The following is a 24,778-nucleotide window of genomic DNA, read 5'->3' as shown; positions in this document are numbered from 1 at the left end:
AAAATCTATGAATTTCTGCCACCTTCAAGATTACTGAACATGACTGAACACTTTTACAGGTATTATTAGGCACAAAGAAAAACCAGGATTTTCTTTTGGGTCACATAGTGAGACAAGAGGCAGTAAAACTGCATTGAAACATTTTTATTTCTCCTAACCAAAGATACTGTGTCTGTCAATAAACAATTTTTCACCTCCTGGAAGGACTCCAGGGAATTTAAGAAATTAATCCTCACTAGATGTTTGCTGTGCAGTGATTTCCAAGGTCTTTCACCTCTCCTCAACTATCACTTATGAGGGAAATTTTGCTTATTAACCACATAGGTAAGCTCATAAGTGTATGTGCTCAGTGGGCAATCTAAAAAAAAAAAAAAAAAAAAAAAACTCATCAAAATTATATTGCAAATATCAAGGTGATTTCAAAATCCTCTCTCCAACTTCAGGGTTTTATCCCTCAAATTAGCAGATTCTATGCTAAATCAGACCATATTTACCACCTCTTTGGGAAAACATTTTGAGAATGAGGCAGAGATGATCATTGTTGGGTGGCCAGGTCTAACTTTCAACACCAGGTTACCTTTTATGTGGAACAGGATTTTGCTATCACTGGGGTACAGGTGATGGAGAGGACCACCAGGGAGCTGGAATGCTCCAAGTCAGGGGGAGGGCAGGTGAATTTTGCCCTGTTTGCTCCACTGGGAGCAGGTGCACCTTTCAGAGGAGGACTGAAGACCCGGCCAACAGGTCAGGTTCCAGTTTGGACAAGACGGTGCACTGGAGAAGACCCAAAGGAAGGACACTCTATTGCAGAGACAGCAGGAGCTGATAAAAATGCCAGCTCCTAGGCAGTCAGCTCTCAAGATGTTGGTAAAAGAAGCTCACAGACAATCCCCAAATCGTGTGCCTTATTTCAATCTTATTTCTTTAAACCCGCAATAAGTTCCTGGCTCCAACATCCTTCTTTCTATATCCTGAGAGGCATTAAGGAGTAGTGAGAAGAGAAATAACTTAAGGGACAGAAGGTCTGATTCAGGCTGGGAAGAATGGAAGAGTAAACTCTAAATGAATTCACAGAAGAGGTCTAGTGGCAGCTCTGTCACAGACTAGACATGTGAAATCAAGTACAATCACAAGCTCTTTGAGCCTGAGGACCTTCTTTTACGTGAATTTGGTTTGGTAAGTTCTGTCTTTTGGAACTGTTGGAATGTGTATGAAGTATATTAAGCACATGGCACAGTGCGTGGACTATTGTAGGGCTTTAAAGAATGAGAGTTATCACTGTGATTATGTTGGTCCCAAATCCTATCCCCCTCACCTGTGTGTGTGTGTCTGTTTATGAGTATGTTTTCTAAATCTAGGCTTTTTTTTATAGAACACACAAAGTGCTATAGGCCATGGTATATCAAATCAGACAAAAATGTTTCTCAGCAAGTAAAATTTTGTAAAAATTTCCCCCAAACAAACTGATAGAAAGAGATCAGATTTGTGGTTACCAGAGGGTGGGGGTAGAGGGAATTGGATGAAGGTGGTCAAAAGGTACACATTTCCAGTTAAAAGGTAAATAAGTACTGTGTATGTAATGTACAGTATGATAAATATAATTAACACTGCTGTACGTTAGATATGAAAGTTAAGAGAGTAAATCCTAAGCATTCTCATCACAAGGAAACAATTTCTTTCTGTTTCTTAAATTCTGTATCTATATGAGATGATGGATGTTCACTAAAATTATTGTAATAATCACTTCATGATGCACATAAGTCAAATCATTATGCTGAACACCTTAAACTTGTGCAGTGCTGTATGTCAGTTATATCTTAATGAGATGGCAAGAAAATAAAAGAAACAAACAAGCAAAAAAAATTTCACCTCAGAGTTTATGTTCTTTAACTCGGGTGTGGGAATGTCATCCCCAATTGGATGTAATTCAGATTTCCTAGAATTTGTGACAAGGACCAACTCCTTGCCTCTCTCCCAGCTGCACTCTGTAGGGGTTCTAATACAGTAGCCCCCCCATGTCCAAGGTGGTATGTTCGAAGAACAGCAGTGGATGTCTAGAACCACTGACAGTATTGAACCCTGCATATACTATGCTTATTCCTTCCTACATATATATACCTATGACATAGTTTAATTTATAAATTATGTATAGTAAAAGAATATCCAAAATGGCAGTATCACTACACTTGTGTTTTGGGCCATTATTAAGTAAAATAAGAGTTACTTGAACACAAGCACTGTGAAACCATGACAGTTGATCTGATAACCCAGAAGGCTACTAAAGGGAATGAGTCAGGATATGCTGGACAAAGGGATAATTCATGTTCCAGACAGGATGAAGTGGGACAGCAAAGTACTCAGAACGGAGTGCAATTTAAAACTAATGAATTATTCATAAATGACCTACCATTGAATAAATAGCCCCCAAAAATCTATTGCTTCCTTTGTCTGCCTCAAAGTGTACAGTCAGATCAATGTCCCATTGAACTTTGCACTGGTGTGAAATCATCTGATGTATTTGGTCAATTTTGGGTGTAACATTTTAAAAATAAGTAGTCGATCATGTCTAATTTATCAGTTTATGTATCCCCAGCACTTCTTTTTTTTTTTTTTTTTTTTTTATTTTTATTTATTTATTTATTTATGGCTGTGTTGGGTCTTCGTTTCTGTGCGAGGGCTTTCTCTAGTTGTGGCGAGCGGGGGCCACTCTTCATCGCGGTGCGCGGGCCTCTCACTATCGCGGCCTCTCTTGTTGCGGAGCACAGGCTCCAGACGCACAGGCTCAGTAGTTGTGGCTCACGGGCCCAGTTGCTCCGCGGCATGTGGGATCTTCCCAGACCAGGGCTCGAACCCGTGTCCCCTGCATCGGCAGGCAGATTCTCAACCACTGCGCCACCAGGGAAGCCCCCCAGCACTTCTTATATGTTCATGATATATAATAGTTGTTCAATAAATATTTAACACCTGAAAAAAAAACTAATGAATTACTTACTTCATGAATTTTCTATTTAATCTTTTTGGACCGTGGTTCCATAGGTAACTGAAACCATGAATAAGGAGGGATTACTGTCTGTCATCGCAAAAATGCCACTTTGCATATAGGTTATTTTGAATTGAAGGTACTTGAGAAACAGTCGATGGAAGAAGGACACTCTGACCCTCATTGTCCCCCTGAAAGCAGGAGATAAATCTCCCTATGAAAGACACCCTCCCTGTACCAAGAGGGTAGAAGGTATTCTTACCATGAGAGACATTCAGGGCCAAGGAGGCTGTATAAATAAACCCTGTTGTTTCTTCAGCACTTACTACTCCTAGTCCAAACCCCTTGGTCATGTCAATTCAACTATAAACACAAATTTATAGTTTCGTTGTCTGAAAGGTATAAAAGCTTCCTGCCCTAGGCATTTCTTTGAGTCTCATATATTTGTGATGCTCCAATACTTACAAGCATCATTAAATTTATTTTTCTGCTGTTAATCTATCTTTTTCCTACAAGGGTATCTCAGGGAAGAACCAAGATGAATAGAGGGAAAATTATTTTTCCTCCCCTACTCCTTCCATGCAACCTTGTTACACATTTTCATTCATTTTATCCCCACCAAAAATTTAACTCTCCCTTCTTATTTTCCAAATTACACTGAACAGGGCTTAATTAAAATTTCCTCTGAATGAAGTGAGCACTGGCTCTTCTAGGTGATGGCCAACTGTCAGCCCAGTGGCTTCTGGGTGGCCCACTACCCAGTTTCATGTAAAATTAGCTCCCACTGAAGGACATGATGTTTCCCAAAGTCCCAAAGTGCCATGCCTAACTGCAGTAACACTTTGACAATCTCATAGGATTGTCCACCTCTACCCACTCACTCCTTCATTTTACTTGTCATTTAGGACACAGAAGATCCCACAATTGTCCTCCAAAGATGACTGCTTCTATATATTAAAATCTATGGGCAGGTTCTGAATCCTTAATCTTAGCATTCCCAGTACTACTGCCATGCTTTACAAAGAACAGGTGTTCACTGAAGGTTCGGGGAATAACTGATCCAGTGAGTGTGAGGTCTAATTTATTAACATTTATTTCTTATACATTGTTGAAAGAACTAGCAAATCCATGTACAGTTCATTTAATTTTACAAAACAAGAACTAAAAGGGATAAGAATGCCTTTATATCTTTAGACTTTCTTCTCTATTTTTCCTTATTGATCCAAACTGTATTAAAACTGATCCATCACATTTCTAAGAAAATGTCTATAGCAATGCCATGTTCTTGTCACAGGTGACAAAATAAGATGGTTTCACAATTTGTTTTACAAAACAACAAAACTCTTACTTTAAACCTCATTATAACATTAAATGTGCGACCAACACCATTCACAAACTTGAAGATTTTGAAGGAAGTTAAATCTATATTAAAATAAACCATATTTGAATAGCACATACATCAAAAAAATAAATTTTAAAGTTAAACATACAAAATAGGAAGACATAGGCATAAATACTGTCTTCCTTTCAGCCTCACCTCAGACCTAAATTCTACAAACACTAACTGCCTCTACCATCAATGCATGAAGAAAGTATCCCTGACTCCCCTAGGTGTGGGAGAAGCTGCTAGCCTTGGCACTAGAACTTGCAGTGGCTACAGAAGGAGAGGAGCCCTGCCTGAAATTCTGGCTCGGGCTCTCTCTCTTTCATCTTGCAGAGCATCCTCATACTGAGATGGGAAAGAACTTGGGTCAGTCCCATGAACCTTGGCCAGAAACTCCAGGACCTTCGTCTTGGTGGTTTCAGCGTGGGCTCTGGGGCCCCACAGGAACTCAAATTGCGCAGGATCAGTGTTGGCCACCTGCTGGTACTCCAGGTATTTTTCCTTCACGAAACCTTTGGTGATGAGCTCCCTGGGCTCCCCAAAGATGAAGTGCTTCCTCCCAGAATATAACCTGGTCACATTCAGAACTTCCCAGACATCGTCTTCGGTAGCACGGTTGCCCTTTACGAAGATCACACCCAGGATAAGTATCAGGATGCCAGTCTTGGGCATGCCCACTTCACCGTGCAGCTTCCCATCATAGGTAAGGCCAATTTGATGAGGAGGCAATAGTGGTGGTTGGCGGGATCCACTTCCTTCAGATCAAGGTGAAAGATCATCTCCAAGCACTCAGAGGCTCTCAGGAGGATCTCAGGGAAGTGGACTTGGCAATCTTTGATGACAATCTCCAACATATCTGCCTTTGTTATTGGCTCTTTCATTTAATACTTGAGCAGCAGGAAATTCACCAACAGAGTCACTTCCTTATCTAGAGCATCTATGGGCACATTCTTGGGGTCTAGCACAGCCTGTGAGATGCCTGGACTATGCTCTTCTTCTTGGATCATGGAGCCCTCATCTCATTTGCTGGATGAGGTGGCTGTGATGGCAGTGGGAGATGCATAGAAACTCTGAGGATCCTCAGGAGTGGGTCCTCAAATACTTGCAAATGAAGCAACTGACAAAGGATTAATCTCCGAAATTTACAAGCAGCTCATGCAGCTCAATATCAAAAAAAACAAACAACCCAATCCAAAAATGGGCAGAAAACCTAAATAGACATTTCTCCAAAGAAGATATACAGATAGTCAACAAACACATGAAAGGATGCTCAACATCACTAATCATTAGAGAAATGCAAATCAAAACTACAATGAGGTATCACCTCATACCAGTCAGAATGGCCATCATCAAAAAATCTACAAACAATAAATGCTGGAGAGGGTGTGGAGAAAACGGAACCCTCTTGCACTGTTGGTGGTAATGTAAATTGATACAGCCACTATGGAGAACAATATGGAGGTTCCTTAAAAAACTAAAAATAGAACTACCATATGACCCAGCAATCCCACTACTGGGCATATACCCTGAGAAAACCATAATTCAAAGAGAGTCATGGACCACAGTGTTCACTGCAGCACTATTTACAATAGCCAGGACATGGAAGCAACCTACGTGTCCATCGAGAGATGAATGGATACAGAAGATGTGGCACATATATAAAATGGAATATTACTCAGCCATAAAAAGAAACGAAACTGAGTTATTTGTAGTGAGGTGGATGGACCTAGAGACTGTCATACAGAGTGAAGTAAGTCAGAAAGAGAAAAACAAATACTGTATGCTAACACATATATATGGAATCTTAAAAAAAAAGGTTATGAAGAACCTAGGGGCAGGTTGGGAATAAAGACGCAGACCTACTAGAGAATGGACTTGAGGATATGGGGAGGACAAGGTGAGAGAGTGGCATGGACATATATACACTACCAAATATAAAACAGATAGCTAGTGGGAAGCAGTCGCATAGCACAGGGAGATCAGCTCTGTGCTCTGTGACCACCTAGAGGGGTGGGATAGGGAGGGTGGGAGGGAGGGAGACGCAAGAGGGAAGAGATATGGGGATATATGTATATGTATAGCTGATTCACTTTGTTGTAAAGCAGAAGCTAACACACCATTGTAAAGCAATTATACTCCAATAAAGATGTTAAAAGAAAAAAATAAGTAAGGACACGATAAAGGTTAACATAAAGCATAGTTAATTATTCTGATAAGACACAGTATCTTTGATTCTTATGGGGATTACTTAAAAGGTAAAGAAAAACCTTTTACAATCTATTATTAAGAGCAGACCAAAAATTAAAAAAAAAAAAACAAAAAAAGACTTTGTTATTTCAACAGAGAGAAAACCAAATTCTAGTTATGCATCAGTGTACTTTTGATATTAAAGTTCATTTTGTTTTTTTTTAAGAAAACCCTATAAATAAATCTACCCAGTCTTAACCCAAAACAACAACAACAACAACAAAAAAACAAATACAAAATAAGTAAGCCTCAGAGATGTAATCTATAGCATAAGGAATATGGTCAACAATACTGTAATAATTTTCTATCGGGACATAAGGTTACTAGACTTTTCACGTTGATCATCTCCTAACATGTAAATGTCAACTCACTATGTAGTTCACCTGAAACTAACATAATATTGTATGTAAACTATATTGCAGATTAAAAAAAAAAATGTTTAATGTGTATTAGTTCTCGACAAATGTGAACAGGGTGAATCACAATTTCACAATCTCTGGCATCCAATCAAATATTACCAGGCATGGGGCTTCCTTGGTGGCGCAGTGGTTAAGAATCTGCCTGCCCATGCAGGGGACACGGGTTCGAGCCCTGGTCTGGGAAGATCCCACATGCCGCGGAGCAACTAAGCCCGTGAGCCACAATTACTGAGCCTGCGCGTCTGGAGCCTGTGCTCTGCAACGGGAGAGGGCGCGACAGTGAGAGGCCCACGCACCGCGATGAAGAGTGGCCCCCGCTCGCCGCAACTGGAGAAAGCCCTCGCACAGAAATGAAGACCCAACACAGCCCAAAATAAATAAATAAATAAATAAATTAATTAATTAATTAAAAAAAAAAATTACCAGGCATGCAAAGAAGCAGCACTATGTAACCAAAAATTAGGAGAAAATTAATCTCTCATAATTGACCTGGAAATAACACGGTTGACAGAACGAGTAAATAAAGACATCAAAACAGTTATTATAACTGTACTTCATATGTTCAAAAAACAAGAAGACTTCAACTGGTTAGAGACATAGAAGATATAAAAAGACTCAAAGTGAACCCAAAGAGGTGAAAACAACGTCTCAGATGTGTTTTTATGTCGGATATTGAAACAATAAAAAAGATTAGTGAAGACATGTATGTGAAAATACTCAACATATTTTTATAGTACACATATGTACAGAATAAGAACTAGGATCAGCTTTAAGATAATATATACCAGATGTTAGTTGTATTTACCTTTGAGGAAGGGGCAGAATTTCTGAGTTATAAAGAGGGACAACTGTGATTTCTCAGTATTGTTAGAATTTCTTGCAGTAACAACATATGCAGTTATTGTAGTAATTAAAATATTTGAATAAGCCCAACGCCAGAAAGAGTAGCTGTGTCTTAGCCAGGAAAAGTGACTGATAAATAACAGAGCCTGAAATATGAACTTAATACAATAAACATTTCTCTCTCCATGCAGACTAGCAGACGTTCTGTACTAACAGGTGATGCAGGGGTCCAGGCTATGTCCTTCTTGTAGGTTCACCCCATAAACCCATGATTTCCATGTTTACTGATGAATGCAAGTAAAAACATGGAAAGCGGTAAAGTGGATAACAAATGTTTGGCCTGAAAATGACAAATACTGCTTCTGCTCACAGATCAATGGCAAGAGCTAGGGCACATGATCCTTTGTAACTACAAGTGCACTTGGTAATATAATCTCCGGATGAGCCCAGGAAGGAGAGGAAGGCAAGATATGGATAAGCACTTGTAGTCTCCCCCATTAAGTGTTACAAAGTAAGTGCTCAATAGGAGAAATGCAACTAGTAAAATTTATGCAACAGCCCTCTTAATTTCCTGTTAGAGTTTCTGAGGAGGCTCAATTTCCTTGAAATTCTTCAACATTTTTGAGGTCCTACTATGTGACAGTTGCTTCCAGACACAGACTCACATCAAATTTTCAAAAAGGATCCTGTAAAATACCAGAAGAAAGATTTTGCCTTCTTCACTCAGTAGTACCTTCCTGCACTGACCTAACCCTTAACTTTTAAAATCTTAATGGGATGAAAGTTTTCTTCTTCCTGTTGGTGCCTGGTCAAAATCTATGAATTTCTACCACCTTCAAGATGACTGAACATAGCTCAACACTGTACAGGTGTCATTAGGCGCAAGGAAAATCCATAATTTTCTCGCGGATCATGCAGTTAGACAAGAGGCAGTAGAAGGTTGTTGAATTATTTTTATCTCTGCCACCCAAGGTTAGCATGTCTGTCAGTAAACAATTTTTCACCTCCTGGAAGGACTGCAGGGCTTTAAGGATGTTAATCCTCTGTAGATGCTTGCTTTGCGGTGATTTCCATGGTCTTTAATTCTCTTGCACTTCTCACTTATGAAGAGAACTTTTTTTTTTTTTTTTGACATGGACCACTTTTAAAGTCTTTATTGAATTTGTTACAATATTGCTTCTGTTTTATGTTTTGGTTTTTTGGCCGCGAGGCATGTGGGTTCTTAGCTCCCTGACCAGGGATCGAATACGCACCCCCTGCATTGGAAGGCAAAGTCTTAACCGCTGGACCACCAAGGAAGTCCCAAGAAAGCTTTGATTATTAACCACACAGGTAATTACATATGTGTATACGTTCAATGGCCAGTCTCAAAAAAATATATACTCATCAAAATTCTTTTGCAATATCAAGGTAGTTTCAAAATCCCTTCTCCAACTTCAGGGTTCTATCCCCCAAATTAAGTAGATTGTATGACAAATTGGACTAAATTCACCAGCACTTTGGAAAACGCTTTGAGACTGAGGCAGAGATGCTCAAAACTGGTGGCCAGGTCTAACTTTCAACATCAGGTTACCTTTTATGTGGAACAGGATGTTGCTATCACAGGGGTACAGGTGAGGGAGGGGACCACCAGGGAACTGGAATGCTCCAGGTCAGGGGGAGGCAGGTGAATTTTGCCCTAATTGTTCCAGTGGGAGCAGGTACAGCTTTCAGAGGAGGACTGCAGAGCTAGCCAGCAGGTCAGGTTCCAGTGTTAACAAGAAGGCTGACTGGAGAAGACCCAGGGGGGAAAGGCACTATGTTGCAGAGAGAGCAGAAGTTGATAGAAATGCCAGTCCCTAGGCAGAATCAGCTCTCAAGACACTGGCAAATGAAGCTCAGAGACAATCCCCAAATTGTGTTTATTTCAAACTTCCTTCTTTATACCTGCTTTAAGTTCCTGGCTACTACATTCTTCTTTCTGTATCCTGAGAGGTATTAAGGAGCAGTGAGAAGACAGATAAAGGGTCAGAAGGTCTGACTCAGGCTGGGAAGAGTGGAACCTAGTGAGTTCCAGATGAATTCAGAGAAGAGGTCTAGTGGCAGCTCTGTCACAGTCTAGTCATGTGAAATCAGGTACGATCACAAGGTCTTTGAGCCTGAGGATCTTCTTTTACGTGAATTTGGTTTGGTAAGTCCTGTCTTCTGGGACTATTGCAATGTGTATTAAGTATACAAAACACATGGCAGGGGCTTCCCTGGTGGCACAGTGGTTGAGAATCTGCCTGCTAATGCAGGGGACACGGGTTCGCGCCCTGGTCTGGGAAGATCCCACATGCCGCGGAGCAACTAGACCCGTGAGCCACAACTACTGAGCCTGCGCATCTGGAGCCTGTGCTCCGCGACAAGAGAGGCCACGATAGTGAGAGGCCCGCGCACCGCGATGAAGAGTGGCCCCCGCTTGCCGCAACTAGAGAAAGCCCTAGCACAGAAACGAAGACCCAACATAGCAATCAAGCAATCAATCAATCAATAAATTAAAACTTAAAAAAAAAAACCAAAAAACACATGGCACAGTGTCTGGCATATCACAGGGCTTTAATGAATGAGAGTTATTGCTGTGGCTGTTGATTCCAAATCCTACCCCCTCACCTGCGTATGTGTGTGTATGGGTGTTCCTCTAAATCTAGACTTTCTCAGAAAACATAAAGTGCTATGGTATATGAAATCAGACAAAAATGTTCCTCAGCAAAAAAAAAATTTGTAAAAATTTACCCTCAGAGTTTATGTTCTTGAATTTGGGTGTTGGAATGTCTTCCTCATCTCGATGTAAGTCAAATGTCCTAGATACCGTGTCCAGGACAAACTCCTTGCCTCCCTCCCAGCTGCTGTTTGTAGGGGTCCATAATACAGCAGTCCCCCCTTCTCAGTGTGGGATATGTTCCAAGACCTCAGCGGATGACTGAAACTGTGGCTAGAACTGAACCCTATATATACTATGTTTCTTCCTATACATTCATACCTATGATCAAGTTTAATTTATAAATTAGGCACAGTAAGAGACTATCCAAATTGCCAGCATCACTTCTCTTGTACTTTGGGGCTGTCATTAAATAAAATAAGGGTTACTTGGAACGCAAGTGCTGAAAAACCTTGAGAGTCAATCTGATAAAAGAGAAAGCAACTAAGTGACTAACAGGTGGGATACACTGGACAAAGGGATGATTCACATCTCAGGCTGGATGGAGCAGGACCACATGAGACTTAATCGCAGCACTTCGAACAGCATACAATTTAAAACGTGTGAATTGTTATTTCTGGAATTTTCCATTTAATATTTTCAAACCATGGTGGACTGCAGTGAGTAAAACTTTGGACAGCAAAACTGGGTTAAGGACGGGCTACTGTATGTCGCCCTCAAATATGCCACTTTGGCATACAGGCTGTTTTGAATTAAAGGTACTTGAGAAACAGTTAGTGAAAGAAGGACACTCTGACCCTCCTTTGTTCCCCTGAAAGCAGGCGATTAACCTCCCATGTGAAAGGTACCCTCCCTGCACCAGGAGGGTAGAAGGCATTACCACCAGAAACAGAGAATTTAGGGCCAACAGGGCTATATAAACAGACCCTCTTACTGTTTCACTACTGACTTGCCTTAGTTTAAACCCCTTTGTCAGTTCTTTTCAATTCATTGTTTCTTTGTCTAAAAGGTATAAAAGCTTCCTGCTCTGGTACTTCTTTGAGTCTCATATATTTGTGGGGCTCCCATACAGACATAGAAAATTAAGTTTGGTTTTCCCCTGTTACTCTTTTTATTACAAGAGGGTCTCAGCCAAGAACAAGAAGGACAGAGGGAAAATTACTTTTCCTCCCTTATGCAACGCTGCCCCACTTTTTCATTCATTTCAGCCCCACCAAAAATTAAGCTTTAGCTTATTTTTTTCCAAATTAGACTGAAGACAGCTTAATTAAATTTTCTTTTGAATGAAGTAAGCGCTGGCTCTCCTAGGCGATGGCCAACTGTCAGCCCAGTAGCTTCTGGGTGTCTGATCTCAAAGAAGTATTTATATTTCTCAGAAACTCCTTAGAGGTGACATATACAAAAAGATTTGTGCATGCGTTCAGCTGCACAGGAATAAGATTCAGGTAACCTTCCATTCCTGTTCCAGGTGAGAATTTCTCTCTGGTTTACTTGTGATCCAAAAGTAACAGCTAACAGCAGTTTACCACTCCAGACATTTGGGTTTCAACTCAGACAGACCATTAGAGGGTCTGGTCCCTCTCATAATGCCCTCAGCCTCATGTTGCTCACCACCCAGTTTCATGTAAAATTAACTCCCACTGAAAGACCTGAAGTTTCCCAAAGCCCCAAATGGCCACGCCTAACTGCATTACCACGCTGACAGTCTCATAGGACTGTCCACCTCTACCTACTCACTTCTTCATTTTACTTGTCCCTTAAGAATTAGAAGATCTCATTATTGTCCATGAAGGATTCTTTCTCCTATATGTTAAAACGCTATGAGCAGGCCGAGTCATTAATCCTAGCATTCCCAATACTATCTACAGTTCTTTTCAAAGAGCAGCTGTTCAATAAAGGTTTGTCGAATAAATGATCCAGTGAACATGAGGTCTAATTTATTAACATTGACTACACATTCTTTAAAGAGCTTAAGCAAATCCACGCATGTATCATTTAATTTTACAGAACAAGAACTAAAAGGAATACGAAAAGCAAATTTTGAATATCTTTTAGAGATTCTTCTCTATTTTTTCTATTGATCCCAGCTATCTTAAAGCTGACCTTTCACATGTGCAAGGAAATAAATGCCTATAGCAATGCCATCTTCTTATTCCAGATGATAAAATAAGATGGACAGTGTCACAATCTGTTTCACAAAACAACAAAGTTCTTGCTTTAAACATCATGATAGTAGTAAATGTATCACCAGTATCATTCATAAGCCTTGATATTTTGAAACCAGTTACATTCATATTAAAAAATGTGAGTAATACATACATCAAAAAAGAGAATAAACTTTCAAGTTATACATACAAAACAGGAACACATAGGCAAATATAGTCTTCCTTTCTGCCCCCGCCTCAGAACTAAATTCTACCAGCACTAACTGCCTCTTCCAACAATGCATGAAGAAAGTATCCCTGACTCCCCTAGGTGTGGGAGAAGCTGCTAGCCTTGGCACTAGAACTTGCAGTGGCTACAGAAGGAGAGACAGCCCTGCCTGAAATTCTGGCTCGGGCTCTCTCTCTTTCATCTTGCAAAGCCTCCTCATACTGAGATGGGAAAGAACTTGGGTCAGTCCCATGAACCTTGGCCAGAAACTCCAGGACCTTCATCTTGGTGGTTTCAGCGTGGGCTCTGGGGCCCCACAGGAACTCAAACTGCGCAGGATCAGTGTTGGCCACCTGCCGGTACTCCAGGTATTTTTCCTTCACGAATTCTTTGGTGATGAGCTCCCTGGGCTCCCTAAAGATGAAGTGCTTCCTCCCAGAGTATAACCCGGTCACATTCAGAACTTCCCAGACTTCGTCTTCGGTAGCACGGTTGCCCTTCATGAAGATCACACTCAGGATAAGGATCAGGAGGCCGGTCTTGGGCACGCCTCTTTCAACATGCAGCATCCCATCATAGGTGAGGCCCAATTTGATGAAGAGGCCATAGTGGTGATTGGTGTGATCCACTTCCATCAGATCAAGGCCAAAGATCATCTCCATGCGCTCAGAGGCTCTCAGGAGGATCTCAGGAAAGTGGACTTCACACTCCTTGATGACAACCTTCAACATATCTGCCTTTGTTATTGGCTCTTTCATTTGATACTTGAACAGCAAGAAATTTACCAACATAGCTACTTGCTTATCTAGAGCATCTACGGGCACATTCTTGGGGTCTAGCACAGCCTGTGAGGTGCTCAGAGTATACTCTCTTTCTTGGCTATTGGATCCCTCATCCGATTTCGTGGGTGAGGTGGCTTTGATAGCAATGGAAGAGGAGCAGAAATTCTGAGGACCCTGAGGAGTGCTGGGTATACAAGCACCAGAAGCCTCCTTCAAATCGCCAGGCATTAGAGGATGGGAGGAGAGTTGGGTCTCCTCCAGAGCCTTGGAGACCTGTGTAACCTCCAGACCCTGGGACTCACTGAAGGCCTGATGGCATTGATCATATGAGTATTGAGGACGCAGCTGAGACATGATGACTCTTGTGGGTAGCAGTACGTGGACAGGACGGTGGGCAATGAGATTCACCACCTAAGACAAACAGGGCATATGTGAGCGGCTTCAGCTGGTAAACTTAACTGTGGCGGCTCTTCCTGAGACCCAGAGGAAGAAGGGAGGGGTGGCCTCTGCCAGCTACACTCCCTGGACCTCTCAGGGCTGTGGAGCCCCCTCTGCCATGGGTTGGTTAGCCCCACAATCCTCACATACGCTTCTCAAATTAGATCCTCGTTGGTAAGGTGCCCGCCGCCATCTATTGCCTGAGGCCCCCCTCCAATCAAGGCCGCATCTCCGTGAGACCCCCAAAATGGGAGTGAGGAGAACCTCATGACAGGACATCCACAGCTGACAACACGGATGAACGCTGTGCACACCCGCCGTCCTAGGGTCTGAGGATCCCTAAGGCTTCACTCGGGGTCCTCACCAGGACTCCTGCAGGGCCTGAGATGCCTTCCTTTGGTGACAGGACACCGCCTGTCCCAGACTAAGGCCTCCCCTCCCTCAGACTCCAATGGCCGGGGTCATTAGCACCACTTCCGGCCGCTCCTGCCCGGGGCCTCCCAAGGCCGACCTCCCGGCCGAGGCTCAGTCAGTCGCTACTATTGTGGGGGAGGGTCCCCTCAGGTCTCACTCAGGGGCCTTTGCTTGAAGACTCGTAGGTCGGGGACCCTGAGCCCCACGCACAAAGGCCACCACCTCAATTAGATGGCCGAACAGGACGTGTGTGGTAGGTCAGCCTGAACCTGCCCGCGCCTCCCGGGGTTGGGGTGGGGCTCTGATCAGGTGGGCGTCCTCCTTTCTGGGGCCGGCGGTCCCCTCAGTCCTCATTTAGAGTCTCACCTGACACCGAGCGGCACCTGGGGCTCCTCGCGCTGCTGACTGGAGTCTGCGCCTCAGATTAAAGCCCTCGCAGCCCTGCGCTCTGGAGGCGGAAGTCAGGGGGCGTGACATCCGGTAAGGCCTGCCTGGGACCTCCCGGGGTCACCAGTAGGGGCGGCGCACTGCGCACGCAGCGCTCAGTTTCAGAAGGGAGGTGCTTGCTGGTCCGGCTCCCAGCCCTCACTTTGGCTGCCGCGCTCTAGCTGCCTCCCTCTGTTGAGCTGAGGTCTTGACCCTCATGCCAAGGTCCTCTTGCCGCTGAGAACCCTGAAGAGTAACTGAGGGCGTGTCTCAGCCAGACAGCCTTGCCCGACCTTTAGGGTGAAAAGCAGCCGCTAGCCCGTCTTCGTGTGACCCCCCCCCCCCCCCGCCCCCCGCCCCTTTATTCTTTGGTGTTGCCCTTCCTCTGTTTTCATTACAAAGGGTTCTCTTTTTTGGCTCCTTTTTCATGACTTAAGGCTTCCTGGGAAATGCCAGATCCCAGCAAAGCCTTGATGAATTCACTTACTACAATCCTTGCAGTGCTTGGAATGGGTCATGTTCCAGCCTCAATGGAAAATGGGGAAGTTGGAGCACAAGACAGGCAGGGGCTAGGACAGGGGGGGTGGGCTGTCAGAGAAAAGTCATAGCCATCTATTCCTGCTTTCACCAGGCAGACTTAGCCACTTTCATAGGTTATCCACTACAAAGTTTATTTTGTACATGGAGCAACTGAGACGAATGATTTTGAAAGCCCCTGTTTTATGAGGTTGTTCCACACCTGTAATATGCAGTAATCATATGCAGATGATGAATGTTATCTATTTGCATTTTTATACTTCTGGTTTATTTTTCTATTCTTATCTCTGTGGCTTTGTTTTCTAGTCCAGTTTAAAACAGTGGCTTAAATATTCTTTTCTTGAGTCTCCTCATCTATTTGGTTTTTGTATCAAGGGGAGCCTGCTTGTTAAAATGTGTGGAGTAATTTCAAGTATTTTTGTGTGGTTTGGAAAAGTTTACAGAACATGCTGATTAGTTTTCCCTGATTATATGGTGCAAGTAGCCTCTAAGCCTGATGTGATCTGTGTGGCTTTGGCCTAGTGTTTCAGTTTGTGATTGCTGATTTCAATTTTCCATTATTAATGGGCCTCCTTTGCAGTATATGTTTTGCTGAAAAACAGCATTTCTCTTCATTTCTCTTGGGTATTCAAAGTTAAAGGCATGATATTTATAATAAATAATTTTACATAGAAATTCTCTGACATTTAGTGTAGTACACAAAACAGTACTATGAACCCTGTTTCCCTGACACTCATCATAACCATCATCAATAGTTATAAGTAGAAGTCTGATCATATCAGTATTTTTTTTGGTCAATGTGTTTGTTTTTTTGGCAAGAGCACTCCACAGGTGATACTTTATACTTCCATTAGGAGATATATAATGTCTATGTGTCTTCCTTTTTTGTGATCTTCACATTCTGATAATTATGACCATTCTCCATTCTCCATTATGGGCTAGCATGGTAATTTTCTCATTCTACCATATCTTTAAATTATTAACAGAAATTTTCTATAGGCAGAAACCTTTCCTTGTTGCCACATTTTGCTGAGGTATTGTTTTAAAATACTGTTAGTGTTCTCTTAAAATACTTAACTCTCTGCACCTATATTTCATACACTATTTTTAACTATTATTACTTATTTCTGTTTCTTTTGTAATTGGTAATACTTATAAATTATTGGTCATATAGATCTTACATAACAGAAGAAACAACATACAAAATCTTCACATGTTCTATCAAGTAAAGAGCCGGCAACATTGGTCATCGAGCACATCAATAAATCTGGAGGAGAAAGAATGAAAAGTCTGGGGACATCTTTCAGGTCAGTAACATAAGCATGTGAGATGACATGAGTTGGACAGAAGAAGAAATGCCAGCTCTTTCTCCCCATGTTCCACAGGTAGTTTTTCTTCTTGGGCCTTTACTTCCAAAATGTGACAACTGGGACTTGGGAGAATGCTGCATTGGGAGAATGCTATCTGAGCCAATGATATGTTCATTTCACCTCCCACTACATCATCCCCCATGCTGACTTGTGTTGCTCTGCACCTCCAAGAACTATATGCTCTGTACTGTACTGTTCCAGAGAAGAGACACCAGGGAATAGCCTGTTGATTACAGACACACTGAGAACCAAGAGGTCATTATTGACCTAGATGCAGTGCCACGCCAGGGTGTCCAGATATGATGGGAATAGAATCCCACCTGTTTTCCACCAGGATGAGTGTTCCTTCTGGAAGTTAGGAATTTGGGGGACTGGGCCTCTCTCCTTTATTTTCCAAGTGAAAGTGTCCTGCAGATTCTGCTGTTTAGCACAGAGACCCCCTTATAGAGGCCCCTGACTGGGCTTTGGAGTATTTTAATGTGAAAGGCACAGGTCTCTCCACTTGCTGACGTTAAGGAGAGTCTGATTTAAGAGAGGGCAGGACTCAGGAACCCTGAGCTAATTCCAAAATGGGCAGGCAGGTCTTAGTGAACCCAGAGGGAGGGACTCTTCATCCATAAAGTAAATTATCACCACTCCTGACAGGCCAGGTCCTGAAAATGCCTAAATGAGAAACTTCCACCATCTAAATGGTATTCTGGGTTCCTGGTTTGAGAGTTTAGTCTGACAGTCAATGCTGAAATGTCAAAGGGGACTCCAAGAAATAATTCCACAGAGTCCTAAGCTGAGGGGAACTTGAAGAGGAAGGACACCATCTAGATCATCGTCAATCATGATAATTACTAGCCCAGAGCAAGGCACACACCCATCTCTACTCCACACACTTCATTCCAGCTCCCTTCACCCTTGAGATCAAGGAACAATCCTACTTACTCAAACATTATATGCATCTATTTCTGCTCGTCATGAGATAACCACTTCAGGTTTGAAACATGAAATATAGGAATGAAGAAAGAGAAAAAAGAAGAGTTTATATCCAGAAGAATAGCATACACTATTCTTCATGCATTGGTTCTGTTTTGCTGCGTAACAAATTACCACAAACATACCAGTTAAAAAAACACACACAATTTAATTCTCTCATGGTTTTTGTGTATCAGGAGTCCAAGCATAGCTCAACTGCCTTCTCTGATTCAGGGTTTCTCCTAGTTGACATTAAGGTATTTACTGAGCTCTGCTCTAATCTGAAGGCTTGACTAGAGAAAAATCCAGCATCAAGCTCACTCAGTTTGTTGGCAGAATTCATTTCCTCTTGTCTGAAGAACTAAGAGCTTAATTAAAAAAAAAAAAAAAAACTCTTGTAAAATCAGTTTAAACGGTTAAAAGTAGCCTGTAGTTCCAGGCCGGTGACCCTCTCCATAGGAAGTTCTCAACATAGCAGATTTCTTCTTCAGTGCCAGCAGGAAAGTGAGAGCAAGTCTTTAGCAAAACAGAGTCATATATGGTGTCTGTAATCAAATGAATGATGTCCCATCTTTTTTGGCATCAAATGTAATGTAATCATGGGTGTGACATATCAGTTTTCCATATTCTGTTGGTTACAATCTAGTCCCAGGCCTTGCCCATACTCAAGAGGAGTAGTATACAGAAGCATGAATACCAAATGGTCAAGATCATGGTAACTACTTTAGACTCTGTCTACCACAATTTATCTCTGAACTCCATGAACCAAGTCTCTTCCTCATCCAAAATACATTAATATTCTCCCAAGATCCCCCCAAATCTGAATCTACTACAACAGCAATTTAAAATCCAAATCTCATCACCTAAAATACGCTCCTATGAAGATGAGGCTCTTGGGGAACATACAGTTAAGTATACCAACTGGGGCACAATACTTCTCTCTCTGTGGACCTGTGAAATAAAAGAAACAAATTATCAGGCCCCAACACACCCTGTATGTAATAGTGGGACAGGGAAAGGACAGCAACTATAGACATTCTTATTCAAAACAGGAAAAGTGGAAGGTATAAACATTCCCTGGCCCATAGCATTGTGAAAGCCTGTTGGGCATATATTGTGAATTCCTTGATTAGATTTTAAGGCCTTCAGATAAATTTCCAAATGCCACTCTCTGGGTTCTAGGTTTCTCCTTGAAGTCATCCTTCATTTGTTATGGAAGGGAATATGTGTTTATAACTGATTATGCAATGCAATTACTTTGCAAACTGTCCTCAAATGTATTGAGACAGGGGCCAAACTCCTACCTCTCTAGTGTATCCAGGATTCAAGACTAATTGCTGAGACCCATTTTGCATTCCAGGCTTTAGTCTCTCAACTGTGAGATACCATCTGAGGGACCTGTTATCTGTTGAACAATCCAACACCTTTGATTTGCCCACTCCGAAGCTAAATTTAAACTTCACTCTCACGAAGGACATGCAGCTTACTGAATGTGCAAAAGGCCATGCAATGGGACATTTATAGATGACTATTCTAACTTGAACTCATGCCTCCTAACTCCTTTTTAAAAATTGTCCCTCTGGTTTACCGTGCTACCTCACTTCTTCCAACTTCTACACACAAAAATCTGAGCAGCTCAAGCAATGGTACAGTGTCTCCCAAAGAGCAGATGCTCAATGTTTTAGAGATAAATGAACGAATGAGCTTGGTATCTAATTATTAAGATTTAATTTCTCCAATATTCTTTATAACTAAATATAAATAGATACCTTTGGTTTTACAAAATGACAGTAAAAAGCGTTAGGAAAGACAAGAATTGACCAACATTTAATTTATTTGCATCAATTTCTTGGGGTAAATGATTTTACTACTGAGTCCTTTCAGATTTCCTAAGAAACATGGACTGCAATACCAGGTTACCCTCTCCTGGATTGCAAACATTGTTTTACAGTCACGAAACTCCTACTCAATCTTGATACAAAGCAGTAAATAGTCAACCAAAATTATACATAAACATAGGTTCTAAAGCTATTTAAACATGTATAAAAAGAACAGCACTTGAAACATAAATGAAAGAAGAAAGCAAGGCTATATGGGAAGTAGGGATGGAGAGAGAGAGGAGAAAAGGAAGAAAGGGAGGAAGTGTGAAAAGGAAGGAAGGAAGGAAGGAAAAACTCCCAAGTTACCACATAAATCAGGAATACAAAAATGATATAAAATTTTCCCTCCAGCCCTATCTATACTGGACCTCAGCTACTTAGAATATTGACCTTAGTATTTAAACACTAAGTGAAAAGTCTGCCTCAGGAGAAGCTGTTGAACTTGGCCCTGTAATGTACACTGACCATGGCAGTAGAGCCAACCCTGGCTGCAATTTTGCCTTGGGATTTCCCCTCCTCACCTCTTAGAGCCTCTTCATATCAGGAAGGGAGTGCAGTGGGGACTATAACATGGGCCCTGGTGGAAAATACCAAGACTTTCATTGTGCTGGTTTCGGCATGGACTGTTGGAATCCACACGTATTCATAGCATGCAGATCACTGTTGAGAATCTTCCAGCGCATCAGGTATTTTCTTCCATCCATGAATCAGATGAGATTCATGGGCTCTTAGTAGAGAAGTGATTCCTCTCAACATATACCTTCATTACATTAATCTCTTCCCAGATTTCCTCCTCAGTGGCTCAGTTGTCCTTAGTAATCTAGTGGCCGGCCTTGGGCACGTCCTTGTCATTACTCAGTTTCCTATCAAAGGTAAGGTCCATTTTGCTAATAAGGGCATGGAAGCGCTCCATGGAGACAACTTTCTTCAAATCAGTGATAAAACCCAGTTCCATCTACTCAGAAGCTATCCTGATTTCAGGGAAGTGGTCCTGTTGTTGACATTCATTAGCATATGTGTCTTTGTGATGGGCGCTTTCATTTTATTAATGAGCAACAGAAACGACACTAAAAAAGTCACCTTGTTCGATACAGGGTCTGCACACAAGCACTTATTGTCAGGCAGGGCCCATGAGGTGCTTGAATTTTCCTTTTCTTGACTCTGTTAGCTCCTTTATTGCTTCTTGTGCATGATACAGCTACAGCAGTAGTGATGGTGGATGGGGGCTCTCGGAGGGCCTTGGAGAATCACAGGTGTCCCCAAAACAGGTAAGTCTGGGGAATACCCTTGAAAAGATAAGAGCCAGAAGAGTGGGACTCTTCTTCAGCTACAGTGGTAGTCTGAAACCCGCCCCCCCACCCCAAACTCTACATCTCACCTCAGCTATAGCAGCCTACAGCCTCTCCAGACTGAAAGCAGGAACAGATCTCTGCTCCTTGCTACCCAAGTTCTGGAGCACGTGGTCCTTTCAGATCTTTCTCATGGTGGTCTATATCTGTATTTGGAATTCCAGCTCCTTAATTAGTTTATTCTATTGATAATATTACCTTCCTGCCTGCTCTGAGACTTTTGCCCAACTCTCTTACACAAAATGGATCAGGATCTAAGCACAATGGAGGAGCTGCAGCACAAGGTAGGAGCCTTAGAATGGAGGATGGGCTGTTAGAGAAAAAACAGGCTGATCTATTCCTTCCATTTACCCTGTAGAATTAGCCTCTTGAGGACCTTCAGTTCTTAAAGATGTACTTACTATACGGAAGAATCTGATAGTTCAGGATTTTGTGAGCCCCTAAATTTTGGGCATTATCTTACATTGCATTGTCTAGTGTAGTGACTCTTTTTTTTTTTTTTTTTTTACCATCCTTCATAATGAGAATATATATAAACTATTAAGAATGTCTAACAAGAGTTTGTGTGTGTGTGTATGTATACATATATTATCTGAGTTTCATAAAAAAACCACCCCAGCCTTATTGTGTGCGATTTACTCTGATATCCTCAATTCTATTCCTAGTCTATTCTTTACATTTTATTAAAATAAAAATAATAATAGGCCAGTTCTCACCCATTAAAGAGGCTTTAGGTGGTTATTGTACACTCTGGAGTCATACCGCCTCAAGCAACTCAAACTTTTATGCTTTACTGAAATGACCTTACTGATGGTTGATGGCAGCTGTGGTTTCAGGTGCCACCTCAGATTCCTGCAGTGAAGCAACAGAAATCCACTGAACCAAGCCACACTTGGAATAACTAAGGGGGAACTTTAAAATGTTCCCTCTAATCTATCTTGTCTTCTCTCTTCTATTGTAGATTACAGACTCACCACAATTGCATAGCATGCCCAGTCCGTCCATTGTGAAAAGTTCTCACACCTGACTTTAATCCATAAAATCAAACCTATCTATATTAGACTTATTTTTTTTGAACTTTTGAATTTTATTTTATTTATTTTTTTATACAGCAGGCTCTTATTAGTTATCTATTTTATATATATTAGTGTATATATGTCAATCCCAATCTCCCAATTCATCCCACTGTATTAGACTTAATCAAATTTAAAACATTTTTGCTCTGTGAACGGCAATGATAAGAAAAAGAAATTACCACACAAAGACTGCGAGAAATATTTGCAAATCACATATCTGAGAAAGGGCTTGTTCCCTAAATAAAAAGAACTCTCTAAACTCAACAGTAATAGACAGAGTTCGGTTAGAAAATTGGCATAAAACTTGAATACATGCTTACCAAAGAGGATTTATGGCTGCCAAATAAGGAGATGAGAATACATTAAACATCATTACACTCAAAGAAAATGTAAATTTAAACTGCTATGAGATGCCACTACGTATCTATTAGAATGGCTAAAAAAGACAATACTAAAAATACCAAGTCCTGGTGAGGTTGTGGAGCTATCAGATCTCTCATACACTGATTTGGGAATGCAAAATGAGCTAGGCTCTTTGGAAAACCATTTGGATGTTTCTGATAAAACTAACTTATTACTTAAGTTTGAAAAGGCCCCTTCTGGATATTTTCATGGAGAAATGAAAACTTACACTCACACAAAAAAAACAGCATCTGAATTTTTATAGAAGCTTTGTTTGTAATAGCCAAAAAGCGGAAGCAAGCCAAACAACCTACTACGATGAGGAATTGATAAAAGACTGATTCATATTACACCACAATAAAAAAGAAGGGGACAAGCATACATATTACAATGGGAATCAATCTTCAGAAATAATGCTGAATGAAAAAAGCCAATCTTACAGGTCAACCTTATCTACTCTATAATTTCATTTACATAAAATTCTCAAAAGGCTAAAATTATATAGGTATATGTGTGTGTGTGTGTTTGCCACAGTCTTTCATATTCCAATTTTAATTTTAATGTGTTTGGAATGCTGGTTTACTCTTTCATGACATTTGTGTGCTGCAATAATTTAGATCTTACTTATGACTTTTACAACTTCTAGTATGCTGAAGATGGAGTAACTGGGACTGGATTTTCCCACTTGTCTGAAACAATTTTAAAAAATAGATAAAATACACGACAACATTATTCAATATACTGGACATCAGACCATGAAAACAGTGATCCCTGAGACATGGGAAAGAATGGATCTGAGCCTATAATTACCCCAGCTTGCTGCCTGGAGCTCAAGTGGAGCCTGTGGTATCTCTGAGTTGATAAGATGAAGCTGAGAGTGGTGAGAGGACGATGCAGCTAGAGCTCCTAAGAAAGAGTACCAGAGAGGAGAGAGCTGCACAGAGAAAGAACTGTGGAGCCCACACAGGGCAGGGAGTACTTCCTGTCAAAGTGATAAACCCTTATCATTCATGGGGCATCAGGGAGAGTACTCAGAAGTGAGGTGAGGTAAGCCATGGTTCATGCTGTTCTAGTCCCAACTAACAAAGCTGGAAAGCAAGAACTGACAAGATTATTTTGTTTCTAAGTAACTTAATATTCATTACAAAACAGAGCTTAAGAATACTGATATATTGAAATTAAAAAAAAAACTGTGCATTTGTTCTGGACAAGTGTAAACAAGGCAAAATCACAATTTCACAAGGTCTGGCATCCAACCACATATCGCCAGGCATGCAAAGAAGCAGGAATATATAACCAATAATTAGGAAAAAATTAAGCAATCAAAACTGACCTGGAAATGATACACGTGATAAAATGCATAGACAAGGACATTGAAAGTTATCGTGACTATATTTCATATGCCCAATAAACAACATAAAAATTAAGTGGGTTGGAGACACAGAAGATACGAGAAGATTCAGAATGAATGTGAAGAGGTAAAGCTACTGTGTCTGAGATAAAAGTATACATTGGTTTGGATACTGAAACAATAAAAAGGATCAGTGAACCCACGTATGTGAAAAACAGCACAACATATTTTTATGGTATATCTATGTATGAAAAAACAAATAACTAGAATGAGCTTTAAATTAATATATTTCAGATGTTAAATGTGTTTACCTTTGAGGAAGGAACAGAATTTTTGAGTTGTAAAGGGAGAAAATTGTTAGAATTTCTTGCAACAAGAATGTATTTACAGTTACCTTAGTAATTAAAATATTAAATAAGCCTAACACCAGAAAGAGTAGCTGTGTTTTAGCCAGAAAAAGTGTCTGCTAAATGATATAACAGACAAAATTTGAAATATAAAGAGCTTAATACAATAAAAGTTTATTCTGCCATGTGAATTGGTAGACATTCTGTACTAAGAGTGAAGAGAAGAGACTAATTCAATGGGTGTTAATGAGCGGGTTACCACTGTGGGCAGTTGGGGCTTATTCCCATTGTGGACCTCTGGAATAATTCACCTCAGAGTTATTCCAACCAAAGGGCAAGGAAGATGGGTTATTTTTCCACCAATTTCCATCCATCATTGGTTGAGGACTGCTCCTACAGGCTTTAACTGCAACTTCTGGCCTGAGGCCTGTGAGGACTGAGCACCCTCCTGAGAACAGCGAAAGCCCTCAAGGAGAAAGGAGCAGTTTTTCATGAAGCCACTGACCTACAGGGAAGA

General features: G+C 41.2%; 1 protein-coding gene and 1 pseudogene across 1 annotated transcript; both read right to left on the bottom strand.

The window, feature by feature from the left end:
• Positions 1-4,587: 4,587 nt before the first annotated feature.
• LOC137756271 (melanoma-associated antigen B16-like) lies at positions 4,588-7,136 on the bottom strand (annotated as a pseudogene).
• Positions 7,137-13,024: 5,888 nt separating this feature from the next.
• LOC137756270 (melanoma-associated antigen B16-like) lies at positions 13,025-15,037 on the bottom strand. The gene is made up of 2 exons (XM_068532594.1): positions 14,927-15,037; positions 13,025-14,119 (listed from the first exon to the last, which is right to left on the bottom strand). Exons 1-2 carry the CDS (start codon positions 15,035-15,037, stop codon positions 13,025-13,027), a joined length of 1,206 nt encoding a protein of 401 aa, XP_068388695.1.
• Between the last annotated feature and the right edge of the window lie 9,741 nt (positions 15,038-24,778).

Source organism: Eschrichtius robustus, chromosome X, assembly GCF_028021215.1.
Source record: "Eschrichtius robustus isolate mEscRob2 chromosome X, mEscRob2.pri, whole genome shotgun sequence".
Classification (NCBI taxonomy): domain Eukaryota; kingdom Metazoa; phylum Chordata; class Mammalia; order Artiodactyla; family Eschrichtiidae; genus Eschrichtius; species Eschrichtius robustus.
This window is presented reverse-complemented; position numbering and strand designations above follow the sequence as displayed.

Excerpts from the sequence above, each read along its gene's own strand:
- LOC137756270 (XM_068532594.1), bottom strand. The coding sequence starts at position 15,037 with ATGTCACGCCCCCTGACTTCCGCCTCCAGAGCGCAGGGCTGCGAGGGC. Across the intron at positions 14,120-14,926 it reads CAGGTGCCGCTCGGTGTCAG|GTGGTGAATCTCATTGCCCA; the intron begins GTGAGACTCTAA and ends TGTTTGTCTTAG.